The sequence below is a fragment of the Phascolarctos cinereus genome, unplaced genomic scaffold (assembly GCF_003287225.1).
Source record: "Phascolarctos cinereus isolate Bilbo 61053 unplaced genomic scaffold, phaCin_HiC Scaffold_726;HRSCAF=1367, whole genome shotgun sequence".
Taxonomy (NCBI): domain Eukaryota; kingdom Metazoa; phylum Chordata; class Mammalia; order Diprotodontia; family Phascolarctidae; genus Phascolarctos; species Phascolarctos cinereus.
The window spans coordinates 354637090-354649764 of NW_027556098.1; the positions used below are offsets into that span (position 1 = coordinate 354637090).

At 37.8% G+C, this 12675-nt stretch overlaps 1 protein-coding gene across 1 annotated transcript; it reads left to right on the forward strand.

The window, feature by feature from the left end:
• The first annotated feature begins 251 nt into the window (after positions 1–251).
• LOC110200519 (vomeronasal type-1 receptor 4-like) lies at positions 252–1178 on the forward strand. Its single transcript, XM_020975900.1, has one exon. The coding sequence runs from the start codon at positions 252–254 to the stop codon at positions 1176–1178; it is 927 nt and encodes a 308-aa protein (XP_020831559.1).
• The last annotated feature ends 11497 nt before the right edge of the window (positions 1179–12675 follow it).

Here is a 12675-nt window from a genome sequence, read left to right on the forward strand (position 1 = left end):
TACCTTCCAGGGTTGTTGTGAGGATCGAACAAGGTAATATTTGTAAAGCAATTTGTAAACCTTAAAATGTTACATAAATGCTATTATTATTAATTATTATTGTTATTATTTGGTTGGGTGGAAATTAAAAACACATGCTGTGTATATGGGACATTAACAGCAACTCTTTTCTGAAGGAATATTCCTGATCTCTTGGTTTTTTTCCCTAGGTTATCCTAAATTTTGAATTTTATGAATGACCCCCAAACATGATGACAACAGATTCCATTGACATAACATTTAGGATTATCTTCATCTCTCAGACTGTACTTGGGGTCCTGGGAAACTCCACCCTCCTGGGCCTTAACATCTTCAGTTTTCTTACTGGACACAAGCTGAAGCCCATAAATTTGCTTCTTACTCACTTCGTCTTTGTCAATAATGTGGTTCTCCTCTCCAAGGGGATCCCCCTGATAATAGCTGCTTTTGGAGTTGACAATTTCTTGGATGACAATGGATGTAAACTTGCTGTTTATTTTCACCGAGTGGCCCAGGGCCTTTCCCTCTGTACCACTTCCCTCTTGAGTTGCTTCCAGGCCATTACCATCAAATCTAGAAGCTCCAAGTGGGCAGACTTCAAAGCCACAGTCCCAAAGTTCATTATTCTCTCCTGTTTTCTCTTTTGGGTACTCAATCTATTAATAAATGGCAGTATCCTTGTTTATATTAGGGGTCCAAGGAAGTCTAGAAATACCACCAAGAGACAGGAATTTATTTATTGTTCTTCATCTTATGTCTCAGGTCATATATCAATATTTGTGATCATGAACTCTTTTTTTGACCTTGTGTGTATGGGAACCATGATCTGGAGCAGTATATCCATGGTACTTATCCTGCACAGACACCACCAGCAAATCCAGTACATTCGTAGCAACAATTTCACACCTGGAGGTACTCCTGAGACAAGAGCTACCCAAGCTATTCTTCTGTTGGTCAGCATTTTTGTCTCCTTTTATGTGCTCAATTCTATCATGACATGCTATATGTCCTTTTCCAAGCCAACTCCCTGGATTGTGTATACCTCTGCCTTCCTGGCTTCTTGTTTCCCAACTTATAGTCCCTTTGTGCTGGTCTTGAGTGATTCCCAACCTCTCAAGTACTGTGTGGCTTTCTGGCAGAGAATAAAGCTACTATTTTAACATTGGTTCTTGAAATAACAGTTGCCTCAAGATCTACCTATGCAGGATTTGTCATAGGGAAGGGACTCTGGGAGATCCTTAATCTGTAACAATAGTATCAGCTCAAAGGTTCAACCTTACTTTTCCAAATAAAAGGACAACAACTGAAGTTTCATTGGTGAACAATTCTGGGGTTAGGTTGAATTCAGGGAACTTCAAGGTCCTTTAAAATTATGATATTGTGTGAACCGTGGGTCTACCAACCCCATGATCCATATCTTCACAAGATAATGTAAGTTAATATGCTTTTCATAGCTCCAATGAGAGAGTCTATATCTGACCAAATTCAGTACTAATTAGCTAATTATGCTTGCCATGATGTTGAAATATAATGACATGCCAGAGGAAAAATGAAGCCCGTAAGTTCTAGCCATCTCACTTTTCTAGATTCTCCATTATAGTCTCTCATTATGAGCTCTTGCCATTCCTTTTTTGTTTTTCCTCATTTCTTCCTCCCTTCCTTCTTCCCCTTCCCTCCTCTTCTCTCCTCTCTTCTCTCTATCTCACACACAAATACACAAAAAAGGTAGAAACAAGGATACACACATACACATACTCTATTGCGACAGGGCATGTGTGATTTTTGAGTTATGAAGGCAAGTAAATCTCTTTCCCTCTCATTGTCATTCTATCCAAATGGCAAGTTCTCTCAAGTAAAATCCTAGGCAGATTTTCCCTGACAGGGAATATTTCCTACTTGATTAAATGGGTTTAAGCCTATTTTATTTATGCTTAGTGACTACAGCTAATTATTCCCTTCATTAAAAATAGAGCCATGGGGCAGTTAGGTGGAGCAGTGGATAGAACACTGGCTCTGGAGTCAGGAGGACCTGAGTTCAAATCCAGCCTCAAGACAAAATACTTGACACTTATTAGCTGTGTGACCCTGGGCAAGTCACTTAACCCCAACTGCCTAAAAATTAGATAGATAGATAGATAGATAGATAGATAGATATAAATATAGATAGATATAGATAGATATAGATATAGATATAGATAGATTAGATAGATATAGATATAGATATAGATATAGATATAGATATAGATATAGATATAGATATAGATATAGATATAGATATAGATATAGATATAGATATAGATATAGATATAGATATAGATATAGATATAGATATAGATGATATAGATATATAAAATAGAGCCATGCCTGGTGAAGTTAGGCTACCCGCTTTCTCAAGGCTTTGGCTTCTATTCTGCCTTGTCAACCTGTCTCAGACTCCCTTAATTCCTTCAAAGGTCAACTCTTGTGTCTTTTCCTATGTATTGCCTTCCTTGATCTCACTATTTGTTGGTTCATACTATCATTTATATGCTTATCTGTTTTCATATTGTTTCTCTCCAATAGAAGGTAAGCCCCTCGAGACTCAACTTCATCTTGTCTTTGTATCCATGAGCCTTGGACATAGTGCTTGATAAATAAATGGTCATTTCAGTGGATTCTGTGGAGCTGATAAATCTCCCCTCTCTTTAGCATCCTCTGGGGTTGGGACTTTTTTATTTGGACACCAGTATTGACTGGATTTGCTCACATCATCTATAAAAAGTACTTTTCCTCAAGGGAAACCTTTTCTTCTCATATGAAAAACTCTTTCTGACGAGAAGAGAAGGGAATAAGCATAAAACTGAGGCTGGATTGGAGCTCACATCTTCTTGATGCCAGGCCCAGAACTCTTCCACAGTGCCAAGAGATGCCTCATTACTTCCTGCTTACTTTCAAGACCAACGATCCTAGGAAGGTGAGGGTTACTGCTTTCCTTCAATTAGCTTGACTCAAATTCACTGCCAGAGGTTCCCAAATTTATTTGGCCTACTGCCCCCTTTTCAAGAAAAAAAAATTATGCAACAACCCCTGGAAATCTTTAACCCTTTAATTTTTTTTAAACTTTCATCATTTAAAAAAAATAATATTTTTTAAATGACACATCTTAAATTTAACAATTTATTGTAAATTGGCATGTTTTTTTCTGCACTGAAATTTTGATGACACAATATTACATCATGTAACCATACAGCATCATATTGTAAACAAGTCATGACACATAAATATTCTTGCTCATGCATGCTGGACTTCTCAACAATGAGCAACAAGCTCACCTGCCAACACTTGCTTGTGAAGACCTGTCAGCAGATGTGACCACTGATAGGTTATAACTTGCATTTTGTGTGTTTATTTGGAGGATAATGTAATCACTATGACTTTAACTCTGTTACACAAGAGATGAAACTTATGATTTTCATTATTTTCTTGTCTTCTCTTTCTTTCCTTATGCTTCCACTGTCCCCTTATTTTCATTCAATGCTCCCCACATTGTACCCCAGGATACTACTGCCCTCCTGGATTATTCCAGTGCCCCCTCCAGTGGGTGGTATTGCCTATTTTGGGAACCTCTGTTCATTTCAGTCTCAATAGAAAAGAACTAGATTTTGAAGTAGCTTCCCCCTCATCCCCAGCAGGAAGTATATTTCAGGAACTTTTTTCTCTGCCACCATAGGATGAACTGGTCATCCTATATGCCAGGTGAGCATCTCCAGTTGTCCTCTTGATTTTGTCCCTCTCATCTTTTATGACCCTGTTTGATCAACATTAGCTCTTCTTATATATTTTCAGTCTTTCACTCTCCAGCACTTTCTTTTTCTCAGCATACCCATATGCCAAGGTCTCTCCTATCCTAAAAAATACCTTCTCTGTCTTCTCCTTTAGCTATAGTCTCACATGTTTTCTCTGATTCATTGCTGACATACTAGAAAGAATAGTCTATACTTTGTTTTTCTATCCCCAAATCATCCCTTCTCAATCTTATGAATTGGTGTTGAAGGTACCAATATCCAAGTTAACTTGCCTCAAAATCTGAGTAAGTTTTGACTTTTCTTCCTTAGCTTCAGTTTTTCATCAGATACCAACTTCAATACATACTAACTTTATAGTACATCCTATAAATCTTCTCTTTTTCACTTTCACTAAATTGACTTTAATTCCAATCCTGTTTACCTGAAGAAATTAAATTGATTCTGGATCATTTTTATAATTTATTCTACTCTGTAATTGATTCCATTCTTTGTGACTGCTCCATTTTTTATGCTTGCTCAAGCCACATTGCTATATCATTAAGTTGAGCTCAGGATCCAGTTCTCCCTCTAAGGTAGCTTAAAGTCAATTTAAAAGAAAGGTTGTTATCTTTCGTGCCTGTATTCCCTAGGATACTTCATGGATATCTGTTTATTTAAACCCACAAAATTAGTGTCCCCAAAAGATATACCTTCTGTCCTTTCCTGTCCTTGTGTAGATAAAGTAGTTTCTATCTCTTCCAAGGAGACAATAAGTCTAATAATTGTGATCCACTAGAAAAGACTACGAGATACAGATGTGTCCCATAAAACAATTAGCATTTCTTAATTGTTAGAGAAGGGTGTTATTAACCTCACCTGAATGTAAGCCTACCTTTTTCAGTATAGCTAATCATAATTTTCCTGCCCTAACCCTACAACCCATCACTTTGTCTACCAAGATCCCACCTGTCTTTGTTGTGTGTTACTAAAGAGGGTCCCCTCCTTCTTGGGGGGAGGGAGGGTTCCACTGGCTTTGTTGAGATTGTCAGTATGACCCACTTTGTTAACAGTTATACATGTTACTGTTAATAAACTCATCTTGCTCAGAGTCTGCACCTCAGTCTCCCTTAATTAAAACTAATCAAGACATATTCCTTATCTGTACTAATATAGTAGAATCCTCCAGAGTCTTCCTACCTGAAGTCTCTTGGTTCTCCAATTCGTCATTTACACAATTGTACAAGTAATCTTCCTAATGTACCATTTGGATCAAGGTATTCTTCTACTTAAAAACCTTCAGTGGCCAACAAAGAAAAGAAATAAATTAATTCAATATTCAATCAACATATATTGGTTAGGCACCTACAACATAGCATGCACCATGCTAGACATTGAAAATGAAAAAAGAAAAGTAGCCCCTACCAATAAGGAATTGCTATCAGATTTGGGAAATACCTGTTTATGTGCGAAAGGTGTAATTGAGGAATCCCCCTTAATTGTGTAGACTTAAGTCTATGTGGCCATTTCTTTGAGCATGCATTGAAATGCATTTGTGAAGGCCAACTCATGGAGCATGCTAAGCATGAAGTATTTTTCCTTTGGAATAGGCCACATGGACCTGCACTTTGGGATGATGAGGGTGTAATAGGCTAGGAGAGCAGACTAATCTGGTAGCTCAGGTTCTAAATTGAAATATGATATTATTATAGGTCATTCAACAATTAACAAAAGAATTTTGCTTAGTCACAGCATAGATCAGATAATCAGTAAGGATATAGCACTTAGTTCAAGTAGACTGACCCTTCTACCCCACCCTTTTCTCCATAACAAAATGTGCCCTTTTCTCCATACCAAAATGTGATGGGTAAATAGGATGGGGTAACTCACAAAGCCCTAGGGCATCCACTGAATTTGAAAGGTAAAAAATCTTTTATAACTGGAGGTGACCAGGAAACCCAGTAAACAAAACTAGAGGCTACAAGGCAGAAGCCACAATCAACAGATAGGGCTTGAGCCTTAGCCCTCTAGGCTGTCTGGGAAACAGCTTTCTTGACTTTTAGGGAAATAACTAGCCTAATCTACAGGGCAGGAGGACCCATCTAGGAAAGTATTCTATCACACCTGGTCCCATGTGGCAAGGTCCTAAAGATATTCTAGAAGCTCTCTCACCAATAGCCTGAGGGCTATTAGTGGACAACCCTTATTTCAAGGATTATAGTATATGGTAGTAGATTCAAGGGCAATACTAGAGGAAAAAGTAAGAAAGAATACATAGCAAAAACAATAAAAAATGTAATGGCCCCTGAGAGAGTGAAAAAAAAATGAAGAATGAAAAAGACCAGAAGTTCCAGGTTTTTCCTCTTCACTTGGAAGAACCCAGTACTGTACTAGAAGGTGCTAGAGCACCCCTGAAATTAGCTCACTATCATGACTAAATTTTCAATGTGAATTTTTACACCTAAGAAATAAGAAAGTGCTACAAATAAGAACTTGATTTATTTTTTGTTGATTGTCTAGACTTAAAGTGATGGAGAAAATGTTAAGAATTCAGAATAAACTTGCATCCTTTTTTTTTGAAAGAGCCAATTATTAAACATTTACAAGCATGCCACCATCTGTTTAGTTTGCAATGGGTCTCCTAATGTAAGTGTACATGATTAAATGGAGCATCACAGGGAACATCAGGGTCCCAGCAAAAGTGATCATGCTTCTGTGCAGTTATTGAGTCTTCACTACATATCAGAGTCAGCTGTTATAAAATAGCTAAGAGACCTTTAACCTCTGTAACAGTCTATCTCAGGATCTGAACTGATGTAGATACTCGTCCCATAATACTATTCATTCAATGTTCCCTAGCCCATCAACTACCTCTATCTCCTCTCCCAAGCTCTGTTAGGGGGATGATACCAAATCTTTGCCCATTTAGTGCTCTCTACTGAGGGAGCTGTCCCTTATTTGACAGGTACCTTTTTTTTGTAAATAGTATTTGATTTTTTCCAATTACATGTAAAGATGGCTTTCGACATTCATTTTTCATAAGATTTTGAGCTCCAAATTTTTCCCTTTCCCTCCTCCCCAAGATGGCAAGCAATCTGAATAAGCTATACATGTGTGATCTTGTTAAATGTATTTCACAAAGTCCTTTCTGGAAAGGAGTTTTTGAATGATGCTACAGGAAAGCTGACCTGCCAGTGGAGGGAGACCTGAACTTTTTCTCCAGGGTTTATGGATCCCAGCCTTTTTTCTGGGTGTATAGATCCCACCAAAAGACCAGGGAACTTGAGGTTCATGGGATGGAACAGGGAAGGGCTTTAAAGGTTTAACTGGGACAATATCTAAAAGTAATTGTAATACCATGCTATAATAAATTCAATAAGATGTCTTCTAAGGTCCATTTTTTTTTCCTTTTAGCTTTAGGCATCTTATTTTAAACTAACAGTTTTGAGTAATCTTAACATTTAGACAAAAACTAGGCTTTCTGCTTAACTTAACATTTATATTTATTGCTATCTAACCCCTGATCTCTTTATAGTTGAGTCAAGATTCATTTTGTTGCAAATGTTTGGGTACTGAATTAGCAGATCATATTATAGAGTGTTATTATAGAGAGGCACTGAGAGGGAAGTTGGAGGAAACTGACCTTTTTTTCCTAGAATTTCCTGTAGTCCAGATCTTCTGCCCTACGATGCCTGTAGAACTTGTGGGTCTCCTAATTTAGACCTTTGTATCTCACTTCTTCTCTATATCTCAGTCCTGCTTTTGCTATATACAAGTTTCTTGAATGTCATGCTTGCTCCAAACTTTCTGCTTCCAGACTCTCAGATTATCCATTTGGTTCCTCTTACAAAAATTCCTTAAGGCATGACCAAGTCTCTTACCCAGTGGCTCTGATTAATTCAAGGAGATATACAAGTCTACTGAGTCTTGGTTTATTAATTCAATCAAGAAGTATTCTAACCTAATAAAGATAATTACTTTAAGTGGGTAGGATAATTTATGGAGCTAAATCCTTACACTTTCTTATCAGTTTTAATATTTGATTTCTTCAACAAACTTACAGGAGTGTTTTCTGATGTCTGCTATCCAAGTCTTGATAGTTCTTTATTTTTTTTATATACAAATTTCTTTATTTTTAGTTTTCAACATTCCCTTCCACAAGTTTTTGAGTTCCAAATTTTCACTCCATCTCCCCCCTGCCCCTACCCCAAGATGTCATGCATTCTGAATATCCCTTCCCCTACTCTGTCCTCTCTTCTATCTCTCTCCCCTTCTCTTATCCCCTTCCCCTTCTATTTTCCTGTAGGGCAGGATAGACTTCTGTACCCCATTTCCTATATTTATTTCCCAGTAGCATGTGAAAACATTTTTTTAAACATATGTTTTTAAAACTTTAGGTTTAAAATTTTCTCTCTTCCTCCCTCCCCACCCACCATCACTGAAAAGGCAATCAACTCAATATAAGGTGTACATGTGCAGTTATGCAAAATATGTCCATAGTAGACATGTTGTGAAAAACTAACTCTATTTCACTTAATCCTACCCTGCACTCCCATTTATTCTATTCTTTCTTTTGACCCTGTCTCTCCTCAGAAGTATTTACTTCTGATTAACCCCTTTCCCAATCTGCCCTCCTCTCTATCATCCCCCTGCTCTCTTGTCCCCTTTCCCCCCTATTTTCCTGTAGGGTAAGACAGATTTCCATACCCAATTGAATGTGTATGTTATTCCCTCCTTAAGCCAAATCCTATGAGAATAAGATTCACTCATTCCCTCTCACCTTCCCCTGTTTCCATTTCCACTGTAAGACACTGTTCTGGTTTTTATTTTTTGTGAGATAATTTACCCCATTCTACCTCTCCCTATCTCTTTCTCCCAATATAATCCTCTCTCATCCTTAATTTTATTCTCCAGATATGACCCCTTAATCTTCAACTCACCCTGTGCCCTCTATCTATCTATCTATCTATCTATCTATCTATCTATCTATCTATCTATACGTACATATAATTTTTTTCCTCCAACTACCCTGATACTGACAAAGGTCTCATGAGTTATAAATATCATCTTTGCATGCAGGAATGTAAACAGTTCAATCTTAATAAATCTCTTATGATTTCTCTTTCCTGTTTACCTCTTCATGTCCCACTTGAGCCCTGTATTTGAAAATCAAATTTTCTATTCAGCTCTGGTCTTTTCATCAAGAATGCTTGAAAGTCCTCTATTTCACTGAATGACCATTTTTTCCCCTGAAGGATTATACTCAGTTTTGCTGGGTAGGTGATTCTTGGTTGTAATCCTATCTCCTTTGCCTTCCAGAATATTATATTCCATGCCCTGTGGTCCTTTAATGTAGAAGCTGCTAAATCTTGTGTTATCCTGATTGTGTTCCCACAGTACTTGAACTGTTTCCTTCTGGCAGCTTGTAATATTTTCTCCTTGACCTGGGAACTCTGGAATTTGCCTACAATATTCCTAGGAGTTTTCCTTTGGGGATCTCTTTCATGAGGAGATCTGTGGATTCTTTCAATTTCTATTTTGCCCTCTGGTTCTACTATATCAGGGCAGTTTTCCTTGATAATTTCTTGAAAGATGATGTCTAGGCTTTTTGTTTTTTGATCATGGCTTTCAGATAGTCCAATAATTTTTAAATTCTCTCTCCTGGATCTATTTTCTGGGTCAGTTGTTTTTCCAATGAGATATTTCACATTGTTTTCTAATTTTTCATTCTTTTGGATTTGTTCTACTGTGTCGTGATTTCTCATAAAGTCGCTATCTTCCAATTGCTCTATTCTAATTTCTAAGGAAGTATTTTCTTCAGTAAGCTTTTGGACTTCCTTTTCCATCTGGCCAATCTTGCTTTGTAGGGCATTTTTCTCCTCATTGGCTTTTTGGACCTCTTCTGTCATTTGGGTTGGGCTATTTTTTAAGATGTTATTTTCTTCAGTATTTTTTTGGGTCTCCTTTAGCATCACTCTCAGTTTTTCCTCTACTTCTCTAACTTGCTTCTCAAAATTGTTTTTGAGCTCTTCCATGGCCTGGGACCAATTCATATTTTTCTTGGAGGCTTTGGATGTAGGGGCTTTGACTTTGTTGTCTTCTTCTGGTTGTATATTTTGGTCTTCTTTTTCACCAAAGTAAGATAATATAGTCTGACTCTTTTTGCGCTGCTTGCTCATGATCCCGCCAATTACTTGAGTTTTAAACTCTTTGCTAAGGTACGAATCTGCTTCCAATGTGGAGAATGTACTGTCCCAAGCTTTGGGGCTTTGTGCAGCTGTTTTCAGAGTAACTTCCAGGGACCTGTAAATTTTCAGTTCTTCCAAGGTGGTATGATAAGGGGCGAGGTGTTTACTCCTTTCCTGGCCTGCGACTACAAGTACTCCTTTCTGTCCTGTAACTGTGATGAGGGGCTTCTCTCCACAACCATTGCAAGCTCCACCAAGCCAGCGCTCCTCCTCACCCCAGCACCACTGCCCAGAACTGTGGCCCAGATCCAAACACGGGCAAAGCACGAGATTCCTGCCTCAGCACTGGCAAAGAGATCCCTGCAATCCCTCTCTGATCAGCCACTGGATTCCCCCTCAGTCTGTGGGCCAGAAACTTGGGAAGCAGCTGCCCCCCCCGACAGGGCCACGCTTTTGGGGAATTGTGCTGAAACCCCGCCTTCCTTTCTCAGGCAACGACAGAAACAGACTTTTCCCACTGACCTAATTTGTCTTTGGCATTGGTGGATTGAGGAGTCTGGAAACCTCTACAGCTGCCCAAGATTCAGTCCTCTGAGGCCTGCTCCAGGTTTGCTGCAGCCTGCGCACCCACGCCATGGCCTGTGCTGCGCTCCCAGCCTGACACGATACACCTTTCTGATCAATCATCCAGGTTGTTTTGGGCTGGAAATTTGTTTCACTCTGTCTTTTTGTGGGCTGTGCTGCTTCAGAATTTGTTTAGAGCCATTTTTTATGAGTATTTGGAGAGGTTTGGAGGAGAGCTCAACCAAGTCACTGCTTTCACTCCGCCATCTTGGCTCTGCCCCGATAGTTCTTTACTTAACTTGGGAAGGTTATACATTATCTTTTTTGAATGCCTTTGCTAATTCTTTTTAGTAAAAAAAAAATAAAGAATAAACTCAAGAAATGTCTGTGTGGTGTAATTCATAATCAAATCTTCATTCTCCAGAAGATAGAAACTCCAGCTTTAACAGGAAAAAGAAACACAAAAAACAAAACTCTGACCCCAAAATAAGTTTCCTTTCTTCTCAAGCTGAGAGGAAATATATCTCCCAGGTCTTTAATGACTTGTTCCCACATTGTTTGTGAGTTAACTCTCTGGGTCAGAGAGTTAGTCAGTGTGATTGGTAGGCAGTCATTTTGGCTTAGAGTTCACTGAGATGAATGTCTATCAATCTCAACCTGCTCCTTAGGGAATCTAACTATCTCACCTATTGCCAATAAGTGACTATAGTAGATCATCTTTACAGGTCCATTGATTAGCCTTTGGGACTACTTTTTTTAAATGCAAATTGATTAGTACCTTTACCACTAGGTATGGAATAGCATTCCCAAAATTTTCTAACTCAGTGTTTCTCAAACTTTTTGGTCTCAGGATTCTTTTATACTTATAAAGATTATTGAAAACACCCCCCAAAAAGCTTTTCTTATGTGATTTATTTCCAAAGGTGTTCTCTATCAAGTTCATAGAGCTTGTTAAAGTCAGTGATTAAATTATCAGTGTGAGCAATTACACCACAAAAATTGTCAGGTCCTCGTTTAATAGTTTAAATTTAAGAAAATGAAGGAGAAAGTGTTAATAATGCAGATTAAACTTAAATGTGTGTCATATATACATTTTTCCTGCGAGCTAGTAGTTAAATATTTGCCAATGCACTTCTATGAATTATATTTACTATATCAGAAATAAAAATATTTTAGCATTATCATGAAAATAGTTTGACTTCATGGATCCCCTAAAAAGTTCTCAGAGTCCCCCAGGAGTCTTCGGCCTGCCATGCTACCTTGTGTGCCCATTAGAGGAAGGGAAGGAAAAACAGGGAAGGAGAAAGGAAAAGAGTAAAGAAGGAAGGAAAGGGAAGAAGAGAAATGAAAGAAAGAGGGAGGGAGAGAAAAAGAAAGAGAAGGAAAGAAAGAAAGAAAGAAAGAAAGAAAGAAAGAAAGAAAGAAAGAGAAAGAAAGAAAGAAAGAAAGAAAGAAAAGGAAGTTCTTATTTTATAAATTCATGGTCAAGCGAAACAAATTCCCACACTGACCATATCTAAAAATGTTTCTCATTTTGCAGATTAGTGTATCATCTCTTTATCTTGAAGTGGGCAGTATTTTCCTCACCAGGCTTCTGGGATTATGGTTGATCATTTCATTGATCTGAGTGCTTAAGTCTCTCAGAATAGCTTGTTTTTCTATGATATTCTTGTTATAGTCTAAATTATTCCCCAAATTATACTAACTCCTCTATGTATCATTTCATACAAGTCTTTTTTTTTTTTAAGAAAACAGGTCTCTCTGAAACCATCTTTTCATTTGTTGCAGGATGGTAATATTCCATTATATTTATGTACCATAACTTGTTCAGCCATTCTCCAATTAATTAGCAACCCTCCCCCTAGTGTCCAGTTTTGCTACAAAACTACAGGAAAAAAAAAGAGTTGCTGCATTTCTGTAAATATAGGATATTTTCCTCTTTCTTAGGTTAAAGGCATGCACAGTTTAGTAAAGATTAGAAGGGATCAGATTATATGAATTTTCACAATTATGTATATGGAATATAGTCTTAACCAAACAAGAAATGAAGGCAATTACAAAAAGCAAAAGAGATAACTTCACTTGATTGACAATGAGGGTCATTTAAGTTTTAATGAGAGAAGTGGTTTCCATAAGAAAGGTGC